Below are 26,853 nucleotides of genomic sequence, written 5' to 3' on the forward strand. Positions count from 1 at the left end.
TGGGAGGTCCAGCTTGTTCTGGTGCTTCTCATGAACTGATTGTGCTCTTGATTTATGCACCAAGGCACCAGATGTGGAATCATCTACACTGAACTCAGAAACAAACTTCCCCTGTCAGAGCATTTTCACATTCCAGATAATTTTCAAGATGTCCAGTGACAGGTTGGAATGATTATCACACAACTCTCCACTTGTGGCTGCAGGCTCTGGAGATGCTTTCTATGCATGCAGCCAGGCTTGTATTCCCTAGCAATTCCTGGTATTGGTACCTCCTGTTTTCTTAACCTAGAACAGTACCAATGAAAACCTCACCAAAGGCACTACACCCCAGTCCACCAGGAAAAGAAAGGACAAGTTGTCAAGTCCTCAAAACCTTTGTCGTGCTTTGCTGCAGGAGTCCTGCTGCATGCACAGTGTGGAAAGGCCAGAGAAGCTGCAGTTGGTGGCACATCTTGTGACAGGAGCTCGACCTCATTCTCCAGGAAAGGTTTTTGAAAAGAGCAGACGGGGTCACAGAGAATATTTCTGTAAAACTGAATCAGCTTGTGAAAGTGAAATGGAAAGAAACCATCTGAAATGTTTTCCTCTCTTTATTTCTATGCTCCCCTTTTTCATCTTGCACTACTTCTCCATGCCATGAGTTCCAAATGGATCTCACGTCTAAGATCAATGACGTAGCGAGTTTTAGACACTCTAAAATACCATGAGCTGCACACAGTTTGCCTTCCCCTGGTTCTGTTGGAAAGCAGTGCTGGAGCCATCAGTGCAGTGCTTGGGTCGGGCACGAATCCTGCAGGCAGGGAATGTGCCCCGGCAGTGTGTGACCCTCAGCAGGGACAGTGCTCAGCAATCCTGCAGGCAGGGAATGTGCCCCGGCAGTTTCTGACCCTCAGCAGGGACAATGCTCAGCAATCCTGCAGGCAGGGAATGTGCCCCGGCAGTGTGTGACCCTCAGCAGGGACAATGCTCAGCAATCCTGCAGGCAGGGAATGTGCCCTGGCAGTGTGTGACCCTCAGCAGGGACAATGCTCAGCAGCGTTGCTGTGCTCGGTCTCCATGGAACCATGCCAGGAGAAGCTGCTGAGCTCAGAAGCCATCGCAGCCCCCGCCCTGCTCCAGAGCCCCTTGGCAGGGTGGGCTCCTGCCCTGGCTCTGTGTGCCAGGAGCCGGCAGCGCTGGGTGCAGGGAGCCCAGGGAGGGCACAGAAACCCTGGGTGAGAAATGCTGGGGCACAGCGAGATGGGCGAGTGCAGCCGGCCAGGGCAGAGGAGCAGCACGCACAGGGGGCACAGCCTGCAGGACGGATGGCCAGGGGGAGAAAACAACAAACTGCTCAGGAGGGTGGAGAACAAACTTTTAGTTGCAAACTTCAGAGAATGAGGTACTTGGGAAATCTTAAACAGCATTGAATTACAGTAAAGCACCTCATATAGCACTGACTTCGCAAACTCTAACCTGCCCAACTTCAAGTTATGCAGATTTTGAGAAGAGGAAGTCAGGAGAAGAGAGAGAAGGAGAGAGAGATCCACAGTCAGTCTTGGATCTCAGCTGCTGTGAGCTCCAGGGCCATGGGACGTGTCAGTGTCACACCTGTGTCACAGCCTGACCTGCTCTGGTCCCTCTCTCAGGTGGGGTTTTTGGGGTGCCAGGGGCTTGGCAGCCACTTTGGGGCTGCACCAGAGGCTGCAGTGGCTGGGGTGGGGCGGTGACCACCCCATCTATGCAGAACTCTCCCTGCCCCAAACACACACTGGAGATGTCTGGGGCCGTTCATCATTTCTCTGCTCTCCAGCACCGAGGCAATGGACTCTGGATACAGCTCTGAGATCATGCCCAAGGCAACCACCCCTGGCAATGGGGCTCCATGGAGCTGCTCTCAGGAAACCCCCAAGAGCTGGGGAGTGCCCAAAAACTGCCTCAGAAACATAAGATACCCCAGAATCTCTTCAGGAATGTAGATTATTAAAAAACTCACTCAGTAATGGGCTCTCCCTCCCTTCATCATCCCCAAACTTTGGCTGTCTCATTCCAGACCCCAGCCCACCTCCCTAGTCCCAACCCCAACCCATCCCACCCCTTCTGGACATCATGACCCCCCCGCCCCCAAGCTGTACTTCCCCAATTTCCCACCTCCCAAACACCATCCCACCCATTCTGCCCCACCCAATGCCCATCTCACCCCTCAGGATTTGCAACCCACTTCTCCCAATCCCTTTCCAACCCCATTCCACACCAAGGGGCTGTGGAATCAAGGAATTTTGGGTTGGGAGTGAGTAGTTTCAGTGCTATTGAGGTGACAGATAAAACCCTATTGTCTCTTTGAGTGCCAAGAAAGGGAGACAACTAAACCAAACACCCCGAAAACCTCCAAACTCCCCCAATAATTTCCCTGAATCCCAGATTCCTCTGAAGCACATGTAAAAAGTGTTGATGAATTTATTGATTTTTACCCCAATTTTCTCTGTTTTAAAGGGATGAAGATGAATCCAAAGAAAATTAGGGTCAAAACAAAAGAATACCCAGCCATCTTCCCAATGCAGATCACCGGGAATGTGGGTCACCAGGGCTCTGACCAACATGGGTCCTCCCATGGGGAATGAAACTGGAGCAGTGCATGAAGCTCCTCCTGCACTCGGGGCACTCACAGGGCTGCCCTTACCGGTGCCTCCGTTGGTGTCAGGTAAAGAACGAGCGGTCTGAGAAGCTCTTCCCACACTGGGGACACTCACAGCGCCTCTCCCCGGTGTGGATGCGCTGGTGGGTGACGAGGCTGGAGTTGTGCCTGAAGCCCATCCCGCAGTTGGGGCAGCGGAAGGGCCTCTCATCTGTGTGAATCCGCTCATGTACGAGGAGGTGGGTGCTGGTGTGAAACCTCTTCTGACACTTGGGACACTCGTAGGGCCTCTCCCCAGTGTGGAACCTCTGGTGGACAACCAGGTCAGATCTGTGGCTGAAGCTCATCCCACATTCCAAGCACTCGTAGGGCCGTTCCCCAGTGTGGATCCTCTGGTGGCAGATCAGGTTGAATCTCTTCCTGAAGTTCTTCCCACACTCCAAGCACTCATAGGGCCTCTTGCTGTCATAAAGCTGCTCATGGGCCACCAGCTCTGAGTTCTGGCTGAAGCTCTGTCCACCTTCCGGGCACAGGGTGGGTCTTTCCTCCTCAGAGCACCCCAGGCTGGGTTTGCAGCCCCTCTTCCTGTGGAATCTCTGGGGATTTTCCTCCCTGTTGGATTCCTGCACTGTGAAGCCATCCAAAATGGCCTCTTCCACGAGGTTCTGCTGTGGGGATTTGTCCTCCCTGCTCTCCATCCTCAGCTCCTTCCCTGGCATAGGAAGGACAAGGAGAGGATGGGATTTGCCTCCACGCCAGAGGGAAGGGGAAGGAGATCCCCCCAGTGCATCCCCGGCAGGACGGTGTTGGCAGAAGGGCTGTCCTGCAGCTGGGGGCCGTGCTGGGCTGGGAGATGGAGCAGCAGAGAGGGGGAAAGGGGCACTGACTTCCTCCTCACCTGCCTGGCTGTCCCGGGGCATCTTCCTCTTCCTTGCAGCCTTCTCCTCTTCCATCCAGCCAAGGTTTGGGAATGGGAAATCCTGGCATGGGGAAAAACAAGGTGTGAATGCCTTGGGTTGGGGATTCCTCTCGCCCAAGTCTATCTCTAGAAGTCATCTGGTGTCCATAAAAACCTCCAAAAATCAAGAGTGAATAAAAAAAAGCCATCAGGAGTGTCCCATTTCCAGTCTTATCCCTCTGGAGTTCTGGTGGTCCCCTGTCTCAGGGCTGCTGAGGATCCCCCCTCTCCAGGGTCCTGCTTAGGGATGCTGAGGGGTTTTGGGGTTCCCCTCTCCAGCCTCCCTCTGGTCCAGCTACTTGGGGCTCCCCTCTCTTCCCACCACCCTGTCCTGGTTTAGGGCAAATTTGGGAGAAAATCTCCAAAAGATTTTCCTCTAGAAAGCAAATTCAAGTGGCCCCTCTCCCAACCAGATTAAGAAAATATTTTCTCAGAGAAAAAACCTGTTTATTTAACAGGCAAAGCATTCACCAGCACAAAAAAAATTAACAATATTAAAAAAAAAAAACCTCTTGCTGCTCCAAAATAGATGACAAACTCAAAAAGTCCCTCTGTGGGCTGTAACTCAGCTCACTCAGTCTCATATCAGTCTCTTATCAGTCCCTCCAGCACTGGAAATGCGGCAGCCCAGGCCCAGCCAGGTGGGCCACAGTGGGAGCTGCCGGTGGTGTTCAGGGTGTTCAGTCCAGAGCAGGATTAAACAGCTCCAAAGAAAAAGAAAAATCACAGTCCAGGGAACTTCTCTGCCTCAGAGAGCTAAAAACGAACTAAAAGCAAAGGAGAGCTCTGTCCTGCTGTCTGTCTGTCCACAGACAACAGATACCTTAGGTTTTAAGTTTTTCTGTTTTGCTTTGTTGTTCAGCTTTTAGCTTTATATTAAGTGTTACTGGGATCTTTTCTCAGGGTGGTGAAGACAAAACAATCCTGGTCTAGCTGGAGACTCAAGGACAATTTCTTCAAACTTCAGGCCCAAAGCATAAACAACATGGAAAGAAGATAGCAGGCAAGCAAGCAAGGAAGATGTAACTTCATAATTTGAAACTATTAATTGAGCAGTTAACTTCTATATACAAATGGACTAAAACTTATAAAAACGTGAGATCTCATGACCAAGCCCTCTTTTGCTCCCATCTTGGAGCCATCCAGGCAGAGCCACAGCTGTGGCTCCTGTGCTGACATGGTGTGGCCTTTGAAGGCATTTCAGTAAAAATCCACTTTATTCCTCTTAGCTCCATCTGGTCTCTGTTCCAGTTCCTTAAGGCATCACAACAGTCCAGGAGCTGGAATGTGGAGGAGTGAGTGCAGTTTCTGAAAACAAACTGCAGCTTCTTCCTCCTCCCCTTCGCTCTCCGAACCAGCCTTAAAGGTGTAGAACTCATTTCTGGGCTAAACAGACCGATGGGGTACGAGCATCATGAAGTCACCCCAGGACACCCCTGTCAGGGTCAGGGGGTCCCGTCCCCGCCTCATCTCCGGGCTGCCGGGGGTCCCCCAGCTCCGGTATCGCCCCTTCCCCTCTCCACGCCCCGGGGATCCCCCCTTCCACAGCCCCGGCTCTCACGGGGATCCCCAAACCAATGTCCCGCCCTGTCGGTACCGGGCCATCCCCACATGGACCCCCGGGACCCTCCGAGGGGCGATCGCGGCTGCTCTCCCCCCCCGAAAAAGCTCCTCTTGGGGAGCCCGGGGATACCCGGGGCTCGAGTCCGGGATCTGCCGGCTCCGAACACTCTCCAAAAAATCCTCCCGGAGACCCCTGGCTGGAGCCGGGGCGAGCTCGGCCTCCGCCCTCACCTGCGGCTCGGGGCTGGGGGCGATGCTCCCGGGGCAGGGGGTGCTGCAGGCTCGGCGTGCGGGCGCTGCGAGCGCCGCGATTCTCCCGCTCCCGCTCCTGCTCCTCCTCTCCCTCCTCTTCCTCCCGCATTTCCTCCGCTGCCAGCCCGGAACCCCTTTCCCACCGCTCTGCCCCGCGGCCCCGCAGCACCGGCTGCTGGGTGGGGGAGCCCCCGATCGGCCCCAGGGCTGGGCAGGGGCTCGGGGACCCCCCCGGGGCGGATCCGTCCCCCGGCCCGAGCCCCAAATTCCGCTCGGGGGCCGCCGGGCTCTGCGGGCCCGCCTGGCAACCGGTGAGTCATCGGCGAGAAAAGCTCTGGTTGGCTGAACATTGTTTAGCGCCTCTTCTGATTGGCTGGAATTATGACAGACGCTGCGCCCTGCGGGTGTCCCTGGGAGCTGCGGAGTCCGGCCCAGAGCCTTTTCCTATTTCTGTCTGTTCTCTGAGACCTCTTTCCTTTTTCTTTCTCTCTCTGAGACCTCTTCCCGATTTCTTTCTCTCCTTCTCTCTACCCCATTTCTTATTCAGTTCAATCCAAGTTCGAGCAGATCCGCATGTTGCGTTCCCATGGTCTCATTCGCTCCTTCCCTGGGACAGAGGCGTCTCTCCCTCGCGAAATCGTAACCCATGGGCAGGGTCCTTTCGCAGCCCAATCCTTCCAGGATTTTGTTGGGGACTCGCTCCCATTTCCTATCTCTCTCTGCTTCCAGCGGAGAAGGTGCTGGAAAATGCCCGGCAAAGCCACCTTTGATATGTGCTCTGGGAGCCCACAGAGCTGCTGGACCTTGTCCCCTGGCCCTGCACAGGTCCTTGGGAGGCACGGCAGGAGCAGCACCCTGGGAGCCTCAGGAATGCCCCTCTGGCATCGATGGCACACACTCCCATGTGCTGGAATTCCAGTTCCCAGCCAGGAAAAGATGTTCCTGGCCTGGAAGGCAAAGCTCTTAAGAAGGGACTGAAAGCCAAGTGGAGCAAGATCTTACAGTGACATTTCACTGCCAGCCTTCCTAACTTCACCCATGGTTGTTGTAGCTCGTGGATTGGGAATGAAATCATGTCAGGATCTTTGGTGTGAGCTGCCCTGGGTCAAGGGAGACACTGAGAGAGAAACAGAGCTGGGAAAGAGAGGAAGGAGAGAAAGGAGGGCACAAACACAATCAGATGAGAAGGTGGCACTCAGAAAACAAACCAGAACTGATGGAAAATGAATGGGACAGAAAGTAATAATTTTGCACCTTTTATTTCCTATCAAAATACAGTTTCTTCATCTTCTCACAAACCTCCTCCCCATGTCATTCAGCAGGGCTGTCAGAAAGTTCTTTGTTCTCTGTCAATGTTCCAGGCTGCAGGCACAAGTAAACAGGGAATGGGGATTTTCCTGCTCCAGGAGAGTTTGACATCCTCAGCTGAGGAGAGGAGGAGGCACCAGAAGGAAAGGGCAGCTGGGCTTCACCTTCCTCAGGAAAGAGAGGGAGGGGAAATCTCCCATCCTGTCTGCAGCTGCTCCCACAGAGATATGAGGGCTGATCCCAGAGCCCCAATGGTAACAGTCAGGGCTGCCCTCAGGGAATGCTTGCCTGATATTGATGGGCAGTGTGGGAGCACCTGGATCTTGGGGCACCCAGCTGCTCCCCATGTCTGGAGGTGCCTGAAGAGGGCTGGGATGATGCCAGGGACATCCTGCAGCGACATCCCCTCTGTCCCGCTCTGGGTGAGCTCAGTCCCAAACCTGACCTTGATCCTGGTCTCAATCTCACTCCACGTTTAGACACACTCACAGTTCTGTATTTTATCTCATCCCAATCCCAGACTCTTTAGCCCCAGACCCAATCCCAACCCAAGCCCTAAAGAAAATCCCATGTCTAGCCTTAACCCCAATCCCAGCTCTAATCCAAATCTCTGCCCCAACTCCAAGCCCAGCCCCAATTCCAGCCCCCTCCTAAATCCTCAGCCCCAAACCAAATCCCAGGTTCAGCCCTTCTGGGGGTTTGGGAGTGTCTCTGTCCCTCTGACCCCGATGATGTTTGGGTGGGGTCACACCAGGGCTGAGAGGGACAGAGACCCCCCGGCCTCCCCAGGTGTGAGAAGGTCGGAGAGCCCCCACAGTCCCAAGCACCCTCAGCGGTGAGAGGGATGCAGAGCCCCTGGTCCCCAGCCCTGCACAGGCATTCCCTGAGGCCAGAGGGATGGAGACCCCCCGAGCATCCCCCAGGGCGAGGGGACAGAGACCCCCTGAGCACCCCCTGGCACAGGGGTGAGAGGGAGGGAGACCCCCCCAGGCATTGCCTGGGGTGAGAATGATGGAGACCCCCTGGGGAATGGCTTGGGGTGACAGGGACAGGGACAACCTTCCCAAGCATCACCCAGGGCGAGAGGCACAGAGACCCCTTGAGCATCCTCTGGGAACTGAAAAAAGTAAAGTAATTTCTGGTCAGAAATCAAACTTAACCCTACATAAAATGCCTTGAATTTGCTCTTCCAACAAGATGCTTTTGATGGAAATGCAAAAAAACCCCAAACTTTAATAAACGGACAAAAAAGCAATTCTGTGGTAATTCCAAGTTTCATCAGTCCTGCACAGCTCCAGCTCAGTTGCTGGCACATTCTGATAAAAGAAATGTGGAAATTCGGCCAAATTCAGGTTATGAAAAGGAAGGTAAAGCTCAGTGTAGGTGTTCACAAAGGACACAGAGACAAAGAGACAAAGTATTCTTATATTTGGCAAAGCCCCCCAATCTGTGAAAGAGAAAATGCGGCTGGAGAAGGGAGTGACAGGGACAGAGCCCTCCCCTGGGGCAGGGCAAGTGTGACATTGTCCCCTGTGTGTGTGTCCTTCCTAGAGTGGGGGTTTTACACCTGAGCCAGTTTGGGTAAGGGGGGTGGTGTTCACCCCCTGAGCAGGGATTACCCCACTCTTTCAGGTTGCCATGCAAGATGTAACCAAATGCATGTTTTCAATCCCCATCTTCATCAACTGCTATAAAAAGGCGGGGCAGTGTTCTTTATCTCTTCCATGACTCAACCCTGATAACGCCCTCCAGGGGAGATATCTTCTGTGAATGGGCCATTGAGTGTCACTGCAGGACTGATAAAATTCCATCATCCCATTGTGGGATGCTCCGCCCAGGGAGGATCCAAGCATTCCTACCTGGATATAAGCTGAGGTTTTCAACACCAGGAGCAGCTTGCCTACTGGATTCCCAGAGGACAAGAGCTCCATAACCACCACTGGACCTTCAGAGGAAGACCAGACCCTTCTACAGGATCACTGCTCTGACAGAATCATGTTCATCACTCCAACAGGACTGAAGCCACCATTTAATGTGACTGCTGCCACCACCCTGACCAACAGGGTGTCAGGTTATATCCTGACTCTGTCAGTTTAAGGCAGTGTTTCTGTATCATTGCCTTGATCTAAATTTTCTTCTTAAATTGTAGTTCTGGCTTAGACTCTCCCCCAGGATAGTCTTCAAACCAGTAGAAAACTCAATGTGGTCATCCCTTTTTTTCCCCCCAAAACAGAACTTCCCATCCCCAAACCTTCACCAGACGGAGGAGGAGGCTGCGAGGAAGAAGAAGATGCCCCGGGATACTCAGGCAGGTGAGGAGGAAGTCAGTGCCCCTTTCCCCCTCTCTCCTGCTCCATCTCCCAGCTCAGCATGGACCCCAACTGCAGGATAACCCTGCTGCCAATCTCATCCTGCGGGGGATGCACTGGTGGGATCTCCTTCCCTTCCCTCTGGCAAGGAGGCAAATCCCATCCTCTCCTTGTCCTTCCTCCTCCAGGGAAGGAGCTGAGGATGGAGACGAGGGAGGACAAACCCCCAGGGCAGAACCTCGTAGAAGAGGCTGTTTTGAGTGACTCCATGGCACAGGAATCCAACAGGGAGGAAAATTGGAGAGATCCCATAGGAAGAGGGGTGCAAACCCAGGCAAGGGTGCACCGAGGAGGAAAGACCCACCCTGTGCCAGGAAGGTGGGCAGAGCTTCTGCCAGAGCTCAGAGCTGGCAGTCCATAAGAAGCTTCATGATGGGGAGAAGCCCTACAAGTGCTTGGAGTAAGGGAAGAGCTTCAGGTAGAGCAGCACCCTGATCCAGCGCCAGATGATCCACTCCAGGGAATGGGCCTACGAGTGTTCTGAGTGCCAGAAGAGGTTTCAGACCAGCTCCCATCTCCTCCTGCATGAGCGGATTCACACAGAGGAGAGGCCCTTCCGCTGCCCTGAGTGTGGGTTGGGCTTCAAGCAAATCTCCCACCTCATCACCCACCAGCGGATCCACAGTGGGGATAGGCCCTTTATGAGTGTCTGGAATGTGGCAAGAGCTTCAGCTGCAGCTCCAGCCTGCTCCACCACCAGGGAATCCACAATGGGGAAAGGCCATACAGATGTGGGGAATGTGGGATGACCTTCAGTTGGAGGTCGCAGGTGATCATCTACCAATGCATCCACACTAGGGAGAGGCCCTACAGGTGTCCCGAGTGTCAGAAGAGGCTTCAGACCAGCTCCAATCTCCTCAAGCACCAGTGGATTCACACTGAGGAGAGGCTCTTCCACTCCCCTGACTGCAGGAAGGGCTTCAAGCACCAGTCTCACCTAATTACCTACTGGCGCATCCACACTGGGGAGAGGCCCTACGAGTGTCTGCAGTGTGGGAAAAGCTTCTCCATGAGGTCTCAGTTGACAAAACACCAACAGATGCACGGGTAAGGGAAGCCCTGCAAGTGCCCCAACTGCTGGAAGAGATTCGTGCACCACTCCAGCTCCATCCCCCATGGGAGGATCGACGTTGGGCAGAGCCCTGGTGACCCACATTCAGTGATCTGTGCTGGGAGGACACCTGGCTGGTTATCCTTTTGGTTTGGCCCGAATTTCCTCTTCATTTGTCATTATCACTTAAAAACACCTGTAATAGGACTAAAATGAAGGAAATTGATCAGAGATGTCTAAAGTTCCATCACGTAACAGATACTTGAGCAGGAATTTATGGTTTTGGGACATATTCTGGAAGATTTGTGGGTTCTTGGGAGGTTTCAGGAAGTGTTCTCCATGTCTTTGCAGTCCAAAACTCAATATAGATTGATCTGTCACCTCAAAACCACTCAGTCCCCCTGAAAATATCACAATCCTACCCCAAATGGATCAATCCCACCTCAAATATGCTTGTTTCAACATAAAAAAAAATCAGTCCCACATCAAGACTATTTAATTCCAAAGCCTTCAGGGTGAGATGGAGTTGGAAGGAGATTGGCAGAAGGGGCATCCAAATTCTCCAAGTGGAATCAGGATTGTGTGGGGCTGGGTGTTTATTTCATAGTAAATAAACTTTCAGAATTATTGATTTCTGTCCCATTCATTTTCCATCAGTTCTGGTTTGTTTTTCAGAGTGCCACCTTCTCAGCTGATTGTGTTTCTGTCCTCCTTTCTCTCCTGCCTCTCTTTCCCTGCTCTGTTTCTCTCTCAGGGTCTCCCTTGACCCAGGGCAGCACCCACCAAAGACCCTGACATGATTTCATTCCCAATCCACGAGCTACAACAACCATGGGTGAAGTTAGGAAGGCTGGCAGTGAAATGTCACTGTAAGATCTTGCTCCACTTGGCTTTAGGTCCCTTCTTAAGAGCTTTGCCTTCCAGGCCAGGAACATCTTTTCCTGGCTGGGAACTGGAATTCCAGCACATGGGAGTGTGTGCCATGGATCCCAGAGGGGCATTCCTGAGGCTCCCAGGGTGCCGCTCCTGCCGTGCCTCCCAAGGACCTGTGCAGGGCCAGGGGACAAGGTCCAGCAGCTCTGTGGGTTCTGCAGTGCCACAAGGGCCCCTGGTTCCATGAGTTTCCCTATTGACAGCAGCAGTTCCTTGGTTCCCATGATGCCCTGCTGTGTCACCATGGATATTTGGTGTCATGAAATTCTTCAGTGTCACAATGGCCTCCCTCGCTCCATGAGCTTCCACAGTATCAAAATGAACTCCTTGGATGGGCAGTGTCACCATGGACCATTGGCTCCATGCAGCCCCGCTGGGTCACCATGGCCCCTGGGTTCCATGGCACCCCAGGGTCACAATTGGCTCCTTGGTTCCAAGTCACTCCCTCAGTGCCAAAATGGTCCCTTCATTCCATGAGGAACACAAAAGTTTTGCAGAAACATGGAAAAATCCTGCTTAATACACCTGGGAACATCTGCTTGCATTCAAGAGAGATCTTAATGGTGAGGGTGGAACCAGCAGGTTCTATCTGCAATAGAGATCCAGGGAAAGGACTGGGACAGAGAATTCAGCTGCAAGACTCAGAGAATTCTGCTCCCAGAGATCATTTCTGCTCACCCTGTCTCTTGTAGAAAGGTGACACCATTCAAGGCAGCCTGGATGGAGCAGGTGGTTCCTTAGTGGGGTTTGTTCTTCAGGAAACCCATTCAGGCTTTTCCATTTGTTCTGTTTTGAAAGCAAAACCGGTGAGAGACTCCAAGTCAGAAATACAATTTATTAGGAAAAGAAAAAAATAATAAAACAAAATGCATGCAATAAGACAAAAGAGAAACCACTGACAAAGTCAGAATACAACCGGACACCCTGTTGGTCAGGGTGTTGGTAGCAGTCCAATTGGAATGGTGGCTGCAGTCCTCCTAGAGTGGCAGATCTGGTTATGTTGGAATAGTGATCCTGTAGTAGGGTGTAGCCTTCCTCTGAAGATCCAGTGGAAAAGGTAGTTGTTCCTCTGGGAAATCCAGTGAAAAGGCAGCTTGTTCTATCTGAAACCCCAGATAATATCCATGTTGGGATGCTTAGCTCCTCCCCTCTGGGCAGAGCATCTCACAATGGGCTGATATCATTCTATGAGTCATAAGGTGGGTCCATGAAACAGAAATGGCTCCCAAAGGAAGGTCTCTCTGAGTCATGTGGCAAGGCATTGATGGGCCCATTACCAGGAGATAAGGAATAAAACAATGCCCCTCCTGCTTTCAACTGCTCTTGAGGATGGAAATAGAATACATCTTTATATTTTAACCTAGGACATCTATCACCGATGGAAGGGTGGGACGAAATCTTTGGTGTCATTTTCTGCTCTGCTCAGAGTTTCCCCAGGGCTCGTAGTGCTGTTGGCTTCAGGAACAGTTTGGGCAATAGCTGTAGGACTGAGGGCTTGGTGGGAAATGAGAACTGTTGTTATTCTTGTATTTACAGTCTTTTGCTACATGTCTAGTTTTCCTGCAGTTATAACAGTTTTCACTGCCTTTATTACATTCTGTATTGTGGGGAAGCACGTTTACTGCAACCAGCGCTTCCATTGCACCCTGGCCTGTGGCCTTGGCTAGGCTGGAGTCACAGTCTGAGACCGCTTGGTGGGCGCAAGCATCAATCATCTGAGCGATGGTCAGCTCAGAGTCAAGGGGGAGCGTGTGCAGAACCTTTCTGAAGTCAATACTGGCATTACAGAAAACTAATTTTTTAATAAGATAGTCCCAGACCTTTTGATTGTTTGCCTGTTTTTCCAGTGCTTTCATAAGGTGCTTTAAAAACTTGATATAGCTCCTGTCCAGGCATTGGCAATAGTCAGTGAAGTCAGTGTGGGATGCAGAAGCCTCAGATGTTTGGAGGGAGGTAGACCATGCAGCATGTTTGAGATCTTACAGTATTGACTGGGGGAGGACTTCAGCCTGATATTGCAGTCTAGTACAGTCTCCTTCCCTGGTAATGCGGTCCATTGTGAGGTGTTGTTGCCCTTCTTCCTTAACATAGCCTTTTGGTAACTCGTTAACTTTATTTATCCAAACTCCTTTCCACAAAATAAATTTGTCAGGTGACAATATGAATTTCATGCACTGTTTTAAATTTTATAGCATCATTGTGTGGGCAGTAAATGGCACAACCAGCAAATTGTTAAAATAGGGAGAAGCCCTCCCATAATCCTTTGTAGCCTTTACTAAGTCCTTCATTTCTCTGTGGGGAATAGATTCCAATTTAAATTTTGGCCTCTGCTTATACTGCACAGGTGCCACCTGAATCTTGGATGCCACCTCCCAGTCCCCCTCCTTTGCAGCTTTTCTCCGCATCCTCTGCCAAGAATCCTCAGGCTCATCCTCACTCTCAGATAAGCTATCGCTCTCTTCCTCTGTGGAGGAAGCAGGTCTGCTGGCAGAGGTGCGGGCCTTTCTGCTGATTGGAAATGCCTGGTGTTAAAAGCCTTTGGTAGCCGAAATGGCTTCTTTGCGGTTGGCCCCACATCCAGTTCCGGTGATGTGGGAACTGGAAGAGGCTGGACTGGAGAAGGGGCCTGGAAGTGGAGAGGTGGAGCCCGCATTGGGGAGGAGCTTTCCCATGACAGGGGAGGGACCCAACATGGGGGCAAAACTTGACGTCAAGGTGGGACCCATCACAGGGGAAGCACCCAGAGCAAAGGCGGGAAATGGGGATGAGGGCGGGAAAGTATCTAAAATGGCGGTCTCTCTCACAGGACTATTGCCATCTTGTGATTTATAGTGTTTTGCGGAGAAAAGAAGAAACCTCACAACTTTATAAAAGTTGTAAAAGCTTTATAAAAACTTTATAAAAGTTGTAAAGCCCGGTATGTTTATTTACGACGCGCGCCGGACGCAAGTCCCCCAACAAGGCATGCGTACTTCTGAAGACTTAGGGTTTGCAGGATGGCCAGGGTATCAGACCCAGCCAGCACGGATTTAGGAGGGGTAGATCATGTCTAACTAACCTGATCACTTTTTATGACCAGGTAACCCGGCTAGTGGATGCAGGGAAGGCTGTAGATGTTGTTTTTCTGGATTTCAGCAAGGCCTTCGACACTGTATCCCATAGCATACTCCTACACAAGCTAGCTGGCCGTGGTCTGGATAGGAATACCCTTTGCTGGGTTCAGAACTGGCTGGATGGCCGGGCCCAGAGAGTGCTGGTGAATGGTGTCACATCTAGCTGGCGACCAGTAACCAGTGGTGTCCCTCAGGGGTCTGTGTTGGGACCAGCTTTGTTCAATATTTTTATTGACGATATGGATGAGGGCTTAGAGTCTTTTATTAGTAGTTTCGCTGATGATACCAAATTGGGAATGAGTGTAGATCAACTAGAGGGGTGTAGGGCTCTTCAGAGAGACTTAGAAAGGCTGGACATATGGACAGAATCAAACGGGATGAGCTTCAATAAGTCCAAGTGCCGAGTATTGCACTTCGGCCACAATAACCCCCTGTACCGATACAAGCTGGGGATGGAGTGGCTGGATAGTGCCCAGGTGGAAAGGGACCTGGGGGTGCTGGTTGACAGTCGATTGAATATGAGCCAGCAGTGTGCCCAGGTAGCCAAGAGGGCCAATGCCATCCTGGCCAGTATCAGAAATGGAGTGGCCAGCAGGAACAGAGAGGTCATTCTTCTCCTGTACTCGGCACTGGTGAGGCCTCACTTGGAGTATTGCATCCAGTTCTGGGCCCCTCACTTTAGGAAGGACGTCGAGTTACTTGAGCGTGTCCAGAGGAGAGCAACGAAACTAATAAAGGGCTTGGAACACAAGCCATATGAAGAGCGACTGAGGGAGCTGGGGTTGTTCAGCCTGGAGAAAAGGAGACTCAGGGGCGACCTCATCACTCTCTACAACTTCCTGAAGGGTGGCTGTAGTGAGCTGGGGGTCGGCCTCTTTCTCCGGGCGACAACGGATAGAACAAGAGGACATAGTCTCAAGTTGCGTCAAGCTAGATGTAAGTTAGAAGTAAGAAGGAAATACTTCACAGAAAGAGTGGTCAGAAACTGGAATAATTTACCCAGTGAGGTGGTGGAGGCATCATCCCTTGAAGAATTCAAAAAAAGACTGGATGTGGCACTTGCTGCCATGATCTAGTTGAACAGTTAGAACATCGGCTGGACTAGATGATCTTATAGGTCTCTTCCAGTCTTGAAAATTCTGTGATTCTGTGATTCTTTTATCCCCCTTCCAAATGCATATGCATACAGTTTCACAATAAGTTCATACATATTCATTCCGTGTGACATTTAGCACCAGTTCTTCTTTATCAAAGGAATTTCTAAGTCGGGGGCAAATCGACCTTGTGGTCTTTTCTGTTTTTCTTTCTCTGTCTCCTTGCTGTCTCGGCATGCGAGTTCTTCCTTCAGCTTTGGCCTCACAGACTTATCACCTCTCTTAGACACTTCACCTTATTCAGAATGGATCTTTACTCTGTCTCAATAGGAAGGGGGATTAGGACTAGAGGGTGAAGGAATGTGGGCGAGGGAATATCTCAGGGTAGACTGGCCACTACCACCCTGAGGAGAGGACAGAAAAGGAGGGGAGATGGCAGAAAGCAGATGGCTCGTCTGTTCCAAAGGCCAGGCTCCATCTCCCGTCCTGTTCTCAGGGAACATGGGTTCGGGAACATGGGAGGAGGATTGAATAAACCAGGACAAAGGGTTGGAACCATGAACTTGTGAAATGATCCTATAAATTAAATGAAACAACAGATAAAATTTCCCAACTTTTAAAACCCCTTGTGTTTGTAAAATATAAAGCTTTTTCCCAACAGCATCCACAAATGGTAACTGATAGATAGAATCAACAGAGATATCACGAAGCTCCTCAAATAACCATGAACAATGCCTTTTAAACTCCCCTCAAAAAATGAACTCCCCTCTAAATTTAAAACTCTCCAAAACTTAACAAAAACATCCTTTGCAGCTTGGGACTGATTATTTCCCAGAGTTGCCCCCAATGGAAGAGGGAATTCCCACCCACTGGAACAGAAAATCAAAAGCCCAAACCCCTGGGAGCTCTCTGCCACTCAGTCACTCACTCTCAGTCTCACAGGCACAATCTTCAGCCAAAGTGGTCCTGTGGGCCTGTCAGTGAAGTTGGTCCCACAGATGTTGAAGGGATTGTGAACTTCTTCTTCAGTGAGATTTGATAAAACTCGAGTCTAACTTCAGTGTTGCGGCTGACCCACAGGGGTACAGCTTCCAGTGATGTCTGACTGGCAGGATCACCACTGGAGAAACTCCCAGGGACCTCAATGAATCAGGTGGTCCCTGTTTGGGTGCCAGGTGTAGCGTTGTGGCACTACTGAGGCCCTTGGAGTGTCCAGCACTCATGAGCCCAAAGCTCACTGCTACCTTAGAAAGCCGAGAGAATAGGCAGGATGGGTCTTCATATGATCTCCTGCAAAGTGGGTTTATTGGTACAGGAACAGGCTACACAGCTGAACAGGCCCCAGGGACGAAGACAGAATGTAGGCTGAGGGAAAAGGGCCTTATATGGGGTAGTGAGGGTGAAGCGGAGGGTCAGGGCACAATGGATATGGGGGGAAATGGTGCAGAGGAGAGGTCAGAGGTCAGGTCAACCAATAGGGATACAAGGGTGAAGGAACACAGCAAACTAGGGCCGATGGAAGGACAGAGAGAGAAGAGCATTCTAGGGCTAAACAAATGTAGGCAATAGGAGTTGAACTAGGGTAATTAGGCCAATGGGCCAATGGGGTAACATAACATGACATAAATCATATGTCTGCAAAGATCTATGGGAGAAGAAAGTGTCTCACCCTAACCTGAAAGCCTATTCCTCTTATCTGGAACCAGTCCTCCATGTCTGGGAGATTGAGACTCTGATGGCAGGGCTCTGGGCCTCCACACATCCTCACAGCTGGCCCAGGGCAGGTCTGGAGTGGTATTGGTGGCAGCTTGGACTTGTCACAAACTTGAGGAGGGTGTCTGTTTTCAACAGGGAGATTAGGAGTTTCAGATTACTAAAATAAATAAAGAAAACCCCCTCTTTGCCTGACTGCAGCCAGTTCTCCAAGCTAAGCTGACCCCAGGTGAGTGAGGAGAGACAGGATGGGGTTTGGAAATGTGGAGCAAGGCTCTCCACACTAGGTCAGATCTCAAGACACAGCTTCTCAGAGCAGGCCAGACCTCCTTAGGAAAGCCCCTGGGTCTATAAGTCACAGAATGCTGCTATCATTTCTTCTCTAAAGAGAACATACACCCTTAAAACAGGAATGTGGATTTATTAGAAGCTATTTGAAATATTTCTCTGTAACAATAGAAAAAGAACTTCCTAGTGAACTGCACTACAGTGGAGGAAATCAAAGCAAAACCATGGTTTGCCAGGAGTGCTTGATCATAATGAGCCCCATGGTGCATTAGGAGCTGAGCCCTGGAACCTCAGGGCCTGAGAGGAGATTGCACAAACCTTTCCAGGAGTCAAAGATGGACAAAAATCCCAAAGTTTCTTGAGGCATGAATGGGTCCCTCTGAGGTCCATCCCCAACACAGGCTCCTCATGGACTCCTTGGAGAAGAGAATTGGAGGCCAGGATTGCATGAAATCCTCTAAGAGACTCAGTGCAGAAAGGAAAATCCAAAGTACTTAAAAACCTTGAGTATCTCAAAGTATTAATGAGCACTACTGGGTGTCAGTACAAAGCTCTCAAGGGACTCATTAAAGAAGAAAATTGGGGCCATGATTGCACAAAACTCTCACAGAGTTTGTATCAAAAGGGAAACACCAAGTACCTTAAAAAATCTGAAGTACCCTGAAGTATTAATGAGCCCCACTGAGTTTTGTTACTGACAAAGCCTCTCCATGGACTAATTACAGCAGATAATTGGAGGCTGTAACTGCACAAACCTCTCAGAGACTCCAAGACAAAAGCAAAACGCAAAGTCCTTTGAAAAACCTGCACAGAGGCTCCTGGCCCAGAGGCAGCTCCTGGCAAGGGCAGCGCTGCAGAGAGACAGCTCTGGCCAGGAGCAAGCAGCTCCTGTGCACAGCCCAGCAGGGCTGGGGCACTGCCTGCAGCCACCCTGGGCACAGCACAGGGGCACAGAGGGGTTAAACTCAGCCTGGGATGGGAGCACCGAGCAGAGCTCACTCAGGGCTCACCAGAGCAGGAAGCATCCTAGGTTTGAAACAGTCATTCCCTGGCTGTGGAAAGAGAAGCTGCAGTTCCTGCAGGGATCTCCTGGAGCTGGCACATCCCACAGCTTTTAGGACTTTTCAGGAGGACTCTCAGAGCTGCTCCAGGGCAGGGCTGTGGCCCTAGGGCAGGGCTGGCTTTCCCTGCTGCCCCAGCCCAGGCACAGCCCAAGGCGGCTCCTGTTGCCCGGCTCTGCTGCAGGGCTGAGCAGCCGGGGCTGCAGCCAGGGGTGCCCGGGGCTGTCCTGCAGAGCAGGGTCCTGCAGCCCAGGGCGCTGTGCTGGGGCAGGGACTCTGCTGCCTGCCAGGGACAGCTCTCAGCCGGCCCTGGCAGCTGCTCCCAGCGCTGGGGAGAAGCTGTGGGGGGAAGGAGCCACCCTGAGCAGGGCAGGGGCTGCTGCTGAGAGGGGCTGGGTGGGGCAGGGCTGCTCCCAGCTCCAGACCAGCCTGGGCACAGCTCCAGAGGGCATTTCCCAAAGAAGGTAAGCCAGGGATTGCTGTAAAGATCAGGAGCTTTCCTGAGAGTGTTTCAATTTTCTTCTTGGAGAAGGATGGGAAATTTGGGGTGATGACAAAAAGATTTTTGCTTTTTATACATTTTGAATGTATTCATAGTTCTGTAAATTACTATTATATAGTTATAAAACTATAATCCTTACTCTAGTAAACTCTTAACCAACTCTGTTAAATCACTATTATATACTCATATAACCATAATCCTTAATTACCATTAGTATGTTTCCTAATCTTTCTCTTAGATTTTAGAAAAATAGACATTTTAGACTGTCTAAATATATTCCTGAAATACTGTGTAGTCTTATTATCAGGAAGAGGACCTATAGGAGCATTTTTTTAATTGACCAGAATGTGAGCAGTCACAACAAATATTTTTGGCAATGAAGCCTTTGGACTTAATCCAACAGGTTGTACCAGGGGTGTGTAACTAGGGAAACTGAATCTCCTATTAGATATTCCTGTTAAATTTTCTTTATCAATCAACCTTAATAAATTGTGTAAATCAGGGCCTGGATGTGCCCCATCCCCACTGGGACGCCTGGAAGCTTCCAATAAATGTGTGGTTTTTACTTTGCTGTTCTAACACTGTTGCAAGTGGGTTTTTTTTCTCTTTGGGTTATGGACAACAGAGTGATGAGAGAAGCAGAATAGGAATTATAATCCCAGATTCACAGAACATTTTGAGTTGAAAGGGACACACTGGATCATCCAAGGAGTGTCTGAACATTTACAGAGACTCCAGAACTGTAACTTTGGGTGGTCAGTCTCTGCTGGGAGCTTCCCAAAGGGCCCTCAGCCACTCCTCAGTCCTGGACAGCAGCAGCATCACCTCTGCAGGGCCCAGCAGGGCTCTCCTGAGCTGCCCTTGCCCAGCTGCACACAAAGCCCTCCCCAGCCAGGGCCCTGCACACACGCAGGTTTCTGTAGGGCCCAGCCAGGGCACACAGGCTGGGATGGGCTCTGTGAGCACTGGCAGGGACAAGGCTGCTCTCAGGAGGGAATGTCCAGGCCCAGGGAGATGCTCAGGGAAGGAGAGGGGGCTGAAGAGAGCAGTGCTGGGGGCAGGAGGGCACAGTTGATGTGTGGGAGGTGCCAGGCACAGGTGGGCACAGGAACATTGTCCTGAGTGCCCGGCTGTCTCTGTCCTGCCCTCTCAGGCACAGCACCACAACATCTTCTCTTGGTTCTGCCCTGCCCTGCTATTGTCACTGTTATCTGCTGCTCTCAGGGAGGCTCTGGCATTTGCAGCAGCTGAGTCAGGCACTGCCCTTGGCATTCCTGCTAGGCAGGGCTGTCCATGGGAATGGGGTGTCCGAGCTTCCCTGGCACCTGTGGGGCTGTGGGCAAAGCAGTCCATGGGAAAGGGGAATGAGCTGAGCCCCCTCCCTGAGATCCCACCATGGGCACAGCCAGGGATCTCCTTGCTGTGCCCTTCCAAGCTCTGAGCTGCCCTCCTGGATGCAAATCTGTGCCAGAGCCTCTGGGAGTTCCCTGAATGTCCCATGGGGAACTGCAGAGCTGCCAGAGCTGAGGAAATACTGCTGGGTTTCCCAAGGGAGCCGAGAATGTCGTTGGCACGAGGGGGTGCTGAGACCTTGCCCAGAGACCTTTAGAGATGGTGAGACATTCAGGGATCCCTCTGCTCTGGGCAGGGTCTGGTTCATCCCAGGGTGATCCAGGAGTGTGATTGTGCTCTGATTGCAGCCAAAGGTGCAAAGCCAGGGCAGTTGGGAACAAGCCCATGCAGCCCCTCACCTTCCCTCAGCCACAGGAAATCCTTTGCCTCTCCCATCTCTCAGTGGCAAACTCTGAGTGCAGCAGGAATGCTGGGGATTTCTGACCTCAGAGAGCCAGAAATTATGTGTGGGGAGGAAAACAATTCCTAAAAAAACCTTCTGCTATTCATATCTTATAGGACTGTGAATGCAGATGCTACCAAGCCTGTCTGCTTTAGAAGCTATTCCCCTGTCAAATCTTGAACATCCAGCCTTGTCCCTCTGCCACATGGCCACAAACCCAGGGCAGTGGGGCAGAGATGGCTCCTCGAGAGCCCCCAAGCACAGGCCTGGCTGCTCCTGGCACACTCAGCCAGCACAACTGGAGCTCAGGCAGGAACATGGGTGAAGGTTTTCCCAGAGCAGGAACAAAGCTACAGGGACAGTCTGCGGGGAATGGCCCAGGCTTGGCTCAAAGCAGCCCCTTCTGACTTGTCACTGTCCTTTCTCCATTATCAGGTCCCCAAGTGCAGCCCCAGCAAATGTCCAACAGCAGCTCCATCAGGCACTTCCTCCTGCTGGCATTGGCAGACACGTGGAAGCTGCAGATCCTGCACTTCTGCCTCTTGCTGGGCATCACCCTGGCTGCCCTCCTGGGCAACGGCCTCATCATCAGCGCCGTAGCCTGCGGCCACCACCTGCACACGCCCATGTTCTTCTTCCTGCTCAACCTGGCCCTCAGCGACCTGGGCTCCATCTGCACCACTGTCCCCAAAGCCATGCACAATTCCCTCTGGGACACCAGGAACATCTACACAGGATGTGCTGCTCAGCTCTTTTTCTTTCTGTTCTTCATCTCAGCAGAGCTTTTCCTCCTGACCATCATGTGCTGTGACCGCTACGTGTCCATCTGCAAACCCCTGCACTACGGGACCCTCCTGGGCAGCAGAGCTTGTGCCCACATGGCAGCAGCTGCCTGGGCCAGTGCCTTTCTCTATTCACTGCTGCACACAGCTAATACATTTTCTCTGCCCCTGTGCCATGGCAATGTCCTGGGCCAGTTCTTCTGTGAAATTTCCCAGATCCTCAAGCTTTCCTGCTACAAATCCTATCTCAGGGAATTTGGGCTCATTGCAGTTAGTGTCTTTTTTGGTTTTGGCTTTTTTGTGTTCATTGTTTTCTCCTATGTGCAGATCTTCAGGGTTGTGCTGAGGATCCCCTCTGAGCAGGGGCGGCACAAAGCCTTTTCCACCTGCCTCCCTCACCTGGCTGTGGTCTCTCTGTTCCTCAGCACTGCAGCATTTGCACATCTGAAGCCCCCCTCCATGTCCTCCCCATCCCTGGATCTGGCCCTGTCAGTTCTGTACTCAGTGGTGCCTCCAGCCCTGAACCCCTTCATCTACAGCCTGAGGAACCAGGAGCTCAAGGCTGCAGTGAGGAGACTGATCACTGGATGGTTTCAGGAACATTAAACTGCTGGCCAATTTCTGCCAATCACTTGTACTAAAAGACATCTTTCATACTTCTTGTTGCTTTGGTTGTGGTTTGTTCTTTTTTCCTTTGTATTAGTTTTCATATTGTCCACAGAGAAATGTCACTGTTTGTGCCATTCCTCATTTTGTTTCTCTCCAACTTCCATGTGGCCAGAGACTGTGTCAATGAGGGGCTGCACTCCTGGTGGCTTTAAAGGAGCTAAAGGATCTCCCAGCAAAGTTTTTTCCAGAGATGCCCTTTTGTTGCCTTCCCTGGAGCTGCAGCAGCAATATCTGTGTGCAGAGCAGGGGGCAGATCAGTGCTGGCACAGCAGCTCTGCTCCTGCTGGCCACACCATTCCTGATCCAGGCCAGGAGCCATTGGCCTTCTTGGCCACCTGGGCACACTGCTGCCTCATGCCCAGCCTGCTGTTCATCAGTCCCTGCAGGTCCCTTTCTGCCTGGCTGCTGTCCAGCCACTCTGTCCCCAGCCTGTAGCACTGCAGGGGTTGTTGTGGCCAAAGTGCAGGACCCGGCCCTTGGACTTTTTAAACCTGACCTTGTTGGATTCATCCCGTGGATCCAGCCTGTTCAGGTCACTGTGCAGAGCCCTCCTATGCTTCCACAGAATCAACACTCAGATCCAGCTTGGTGTCATCTGCAAAGATGTCCTTGGTTTCGTTGGGGCCCCTCAGTGTCACAATGGCCTCCTTGTTACACCAGGCCCTACACTGTCACACTGGTCTCCTTGGTTCCATGAGACCATGCAGAGCAACAATGGTGTCCTTGGTTCCACTGGGCCCCAAAATGTGACAATTGACCCCTCGGTTCTATGGGGCTTCACAGTGTCACAATGTTCTCGTTGGTGCTGCAGTTTCACAGTGGCCCCTTGGTTCCATGGGGCCCCAGAGTGTCACAATGGCCCCATGGTTACATGAGGTCCCACACTGTCACCATGGTCTCTGGGGTTCCACAAGTCACTTCAGCATCACAATGGACTCTTGATTCTATGACATCCCGCAGTGTCAGAACGGCCCCTCGGCTCCTCTGGGCCCCGGAGTCTCCCAATGGTCTCCTTGGTTTTGCAGTGTCAAAATGGTGAAACCCCTTGGTTACATGAGGCCCTGCAGTGTCACAATGGCCTCTGTGGTTCCACGAGGACCCAGAGTGTCACAGTGCACTCCCTGGTTCCATTTGGCCCCACAGCACCACAGTGGACCCCTGGTTCTCTGGGGCTGCATGGTGTCACCATGGTCCTCTTAGTTCCATGAGGCCCTGCAGTGTCACAATGGCCCCAGAGTGTCCCAATTATCACAGAATGACAGAATCAAATAGGCTGGAAAAGACCTTTGGGATCATCAAGTCCAACCAATGCCCTAATAGTGCCTTGTCACACAGACCATGCCACTAAGTGCCACTGGAGAGGGACAGTGACTCTGCCACCTCCGCCCTGTCCAGCCCATTCCAATGCCCACTCATCCTTTCTGTGAAGAACCTCTTCCTATTGTCCAGCCTAACCCTCCCCTGGTGCAGCTTAAGGCTGTGTCTTCTTGTCCTGCCCTCCAGCAGATCCACACTCACACCCACCTTGGTGCCATCTGCAGTTTGTGAATGGTGGACTCGATCCCCTCAGCCAGATCACCAGTGAAAATATTAAACAGGACTGGGCCCAACACAGATCTCTGGGGGACACCACCAGTGCCTGGACACCAGGTGGGTGCAGCACCATCCCCACCACTCTCTGGGCCCAGCCTCCAGCCAGCTCTTTACCCTGGGAAGGGTGAACATGTCCAAGCCATGGGCTGCAGCTTTTCCAGGGAATTCTGTGGCTCATGGTTTTAAATACTTTGAATTCCAGGCACTCAACACCCACAGCCTTTCCTGCATCCACAGGTGGGTCACCTGGTCATAAAAGGAGACTAGGTTGGTCAGGCAGGACCTGCCACCCCTACATCCACGCTGGCTGTCTCTGATCCTTCGGCCATCCTGTGGGTGCCCTGGGATGGCACTCAGGGTGATCTGTTCCATAACCTTGCTGGGCACCCAGGTCAGGCTGACAGGCCTGGAGTTCCCCAGCTCCTCCTTCCAGCCCTGCTTGGGGATGGGCTCACATTGGCACCTCCAGTCCTCTGGGACCTCCCTGCTGAGCCAGCACTGATGGTAAATGATGGAGAGCAGCTTGGGGAGCTCATCCACAGCTCCCTCATCCCCCTGGGATGGATCCCATCTGATCCCACACACCTGTGGGCATCTGAGTGGCTCACCAGGTCAGCAACTGCTTCCTCCTGGATTCCAGGGGGCTGTTCTGCTCCCTGTGCCCATCCACCAGCTCAGGAGAACACTACTCCTGAGGGCAACCTGTCCTAATATTGAAATTTGTGGCAAACAAGGTGTTAAGTAGCTCAACCTTGTCTTTATCTTTAGTTACTGTATTTCCTACTGCATCCAATAAATAGTAGAGGTTCTGTTTGTCTGGTGTTTTGCTATAATTTTATTTATAGAAACATTTCCTGTTATTTTTCACAGAAGTGGCCAGGTTAAGCTCTAGTTGAGCTTTCACCTCCTTCCTTTTCTTTTTGCATAACTTAACAACATTCTTAAACACTTTCTGAGTTGCCTGTTCTTCTCTCTAAAAGTGATGCACCCTCTTTTTACCCCTGAGTTCCCACAAAGGCTCCATGGGCAGCCAGGACAGTCATTTTCCTCACTAGATCATATTTTGCCACACTGGAAGAGGCTCCTCCATCCCCTTAAGATTACTTTCATGAAGTGTGTCCATCCTCCCTGGACCCCTTTGTTTTTTAAGGGCTGTTTCCCTTTAAAGAATCAGTACCTGAATTGGTACTCCCCAAATCTTCATCCTAAATAAGCCAAAGTCTGCCCTTCCTAATTCCAGTGTAGAAGTTTTGTTGCTGCCCCTTCTTCTTTCACAGAACATTGAAAACTTGATTATTTCATGGTCACTGTGCCCGAGGCAGCCTCCGAGCCCCACATCTACCACCAGCCCTTCTCCGTTTGTGAACAGCAGGAGAAAGAGCTTTCCTTGGCAGTGGGAGTGTTACCAAAATTTTGGTAAAACAAAAAACTCCCTAACCCCAATGTAGCATTAAGAAGTAGCATTTTTTATTCAAGTGGATTTATGGGGGCATAGCTCCTCCCAAAGCTGTGTGTACTGAGAACAGGAAAGTTTCTGTTTATTTTCTTATTTAGCACACATATTCATTGACTATTCTGAACTAAACACAAATATGATAATAATTATCCAAAAATCATTAACATATTTCCCCCGCTATTTACCCATGAGTTCTTCTGTCCTGGGGTCTCTCTGAATGGTCCCTGGTGGTCATGGACCCCAATGTTCCTGTGGGCCTGGCTGAGATGGCAGGACACTGAGGCTGCTGAACTTCCAGTTCCCCTTCTCACACAATGGGCATTTTGTTGTCTCCATAGGCCTGGGGTTTGGAGAACAAGCTCCAGGTGTGAGCTCACATGGTGGAGACAATTTATCATCTGATAACATGAGGTCACAGAGTGGGTTAGGACATCACAGAGTGGGTTATATGAGGTCATTGAGAATCTATGACATCACAGACTTTCTCTGTGACATCACAGAGCCAGATATGACATCACAGGGCAGAGATCTGACATCACGGAGAAGATGATGACATCAGAGATTTGGTAGTGACGTTAGAGTCCAGCTCCGTGACATTAGAGAATGGGCTGTGACCTCACAGAGCAGCTGTGACATCACAGAGGGGCTGTGTGACATCCCAGCAGGGCTGTGTGAGGTCACTGGGTTGGTCACTCTGCCCCAGCTCCCCCTCACTGTTTCTCCCAGCAAGTCCAATGCTGTTCATGCCCAGCAGGGTCCCTGTTCCCCAGGATCCCCCTGGCCCACCTGGAGCCACAGCCTCCACCAAAGGATGTTCCCCAGGATCCACCCCAGAGACTGACAGGGAACAAGGGGCCAGGACTGTGTGACCAGGACATGAAGGACATGGATTATCCAGGTCACTGTGGCCTGGGTTGGGTTGCCCAGGGCAGGAAAGATGTCTGGCAGCTGGAGCAGGGTCTGGGAAGGGCCTCCAAGGTGGGGCTGGAGCCCTTGGGCTGTGAGCAGAGGCTGAGGGAGCTGGACTTGTCCAGCCTGGAGCAGGGAAGGCTGAGGGGCTCCTCATCCCAGCCTGGCAGTGCCAGCGAGGAAGGGATGGAGAACACAGAGCCAGGCTCTTCACCCGGGGCTGGTGGGAGACAAAAGCCAAAGAGGGGAGATCAGCCAGGACAGGAGGAGATGAAATGAATCAGGCTGGCTTCAGCATTTCCTCAACACCAAGAGCAGCCTGACTCCCTTCTCCATCCACCACCGACAGCTTTGCAAATCAGGATTTGTTGGAGCTGTTCTGTCTTCAGTCCAGGACAAGAATCCTGATACAATACCTTAATTGTGTTTATATCTATCACAGAACCATGTTTGTCAAAAATTAATTGTAGTATGCAAATCAGTTGTGAATGTTGGACTCATCAGACACTGCTGGGACATTCCACATGGCTCAAGGAAGAGTTAGTAATTGTGTGATTGTTATTTTAATTGCATAATTTTTATTAAGTTTTATCCTGTTCAACTGTGGTCTGTTGGGTAGGTCCAGTGTGGGCTGGAGGGAGCTCAGATTTGCACAAGGCTGCTCTGAGTGCCAGGGCTTGGATGGGGGAAATGGTGGGGTGGGGGTAGGGACAGAGTCTGATTGATTGTCAGCCATGAAGGGTTTGATTTTCATGCCCAGTCAAACTGCATGAGGAGGTACTTGGATTCAATGTCAATTGGAGATTGCACATGTCAATGAATTACTAGTA

General features: G+C 51.4%; 1 protein-coding gene across 1 annotated transcript; it reads right to left on the bottom strand.

The window, feature by feature from the left end:
- Positions 1 to 2,433: 2,433 nt before the first annotated feature.
- Positions 2,434 to 5,509, bottom strand: LOC134432907 (zinc finger protein 572-like). The gene is made up of 3 exons (XM_063181781.1): positions 5,367 to 5,509; positions 3,513 to 3,594; positions 2,434 to 3,326 (listed from the first exon to the last, which is right to left on the bottom strand). The coding sequence occupies exons 2-3, from the start codon at positions 3,565 to 3,567 to the stop codon at positions 2,677 to 2,679; spliced, it is 705 nt and encodes a 234-aa protein (XP_063037851.1). The 5' UTR covers positions 3,568 to 3,594; positions 5,367 to 5,509; the 3' UTR covers positions 2,434 to 2,676.
- Positions 5,510 to 26,853: the final 21,344 nt, after the last annotated feature.

The sequence above is a fragment of the Melospiza melodia genome (assembly GCF_035770615.1).
Source record: "Melospiza melodia melodia isolate bMelMel2 chromosome 7 unlocalized genomic scaffold, bMelMel2.pri SUPER_7_unloc_2, whole genome shotgun sequence".
NCBI lineage: Eukaryota > Metazoa > Chordata > Aves > Passeriformes > Passerellidae > Melospiza > Melospiza melodia.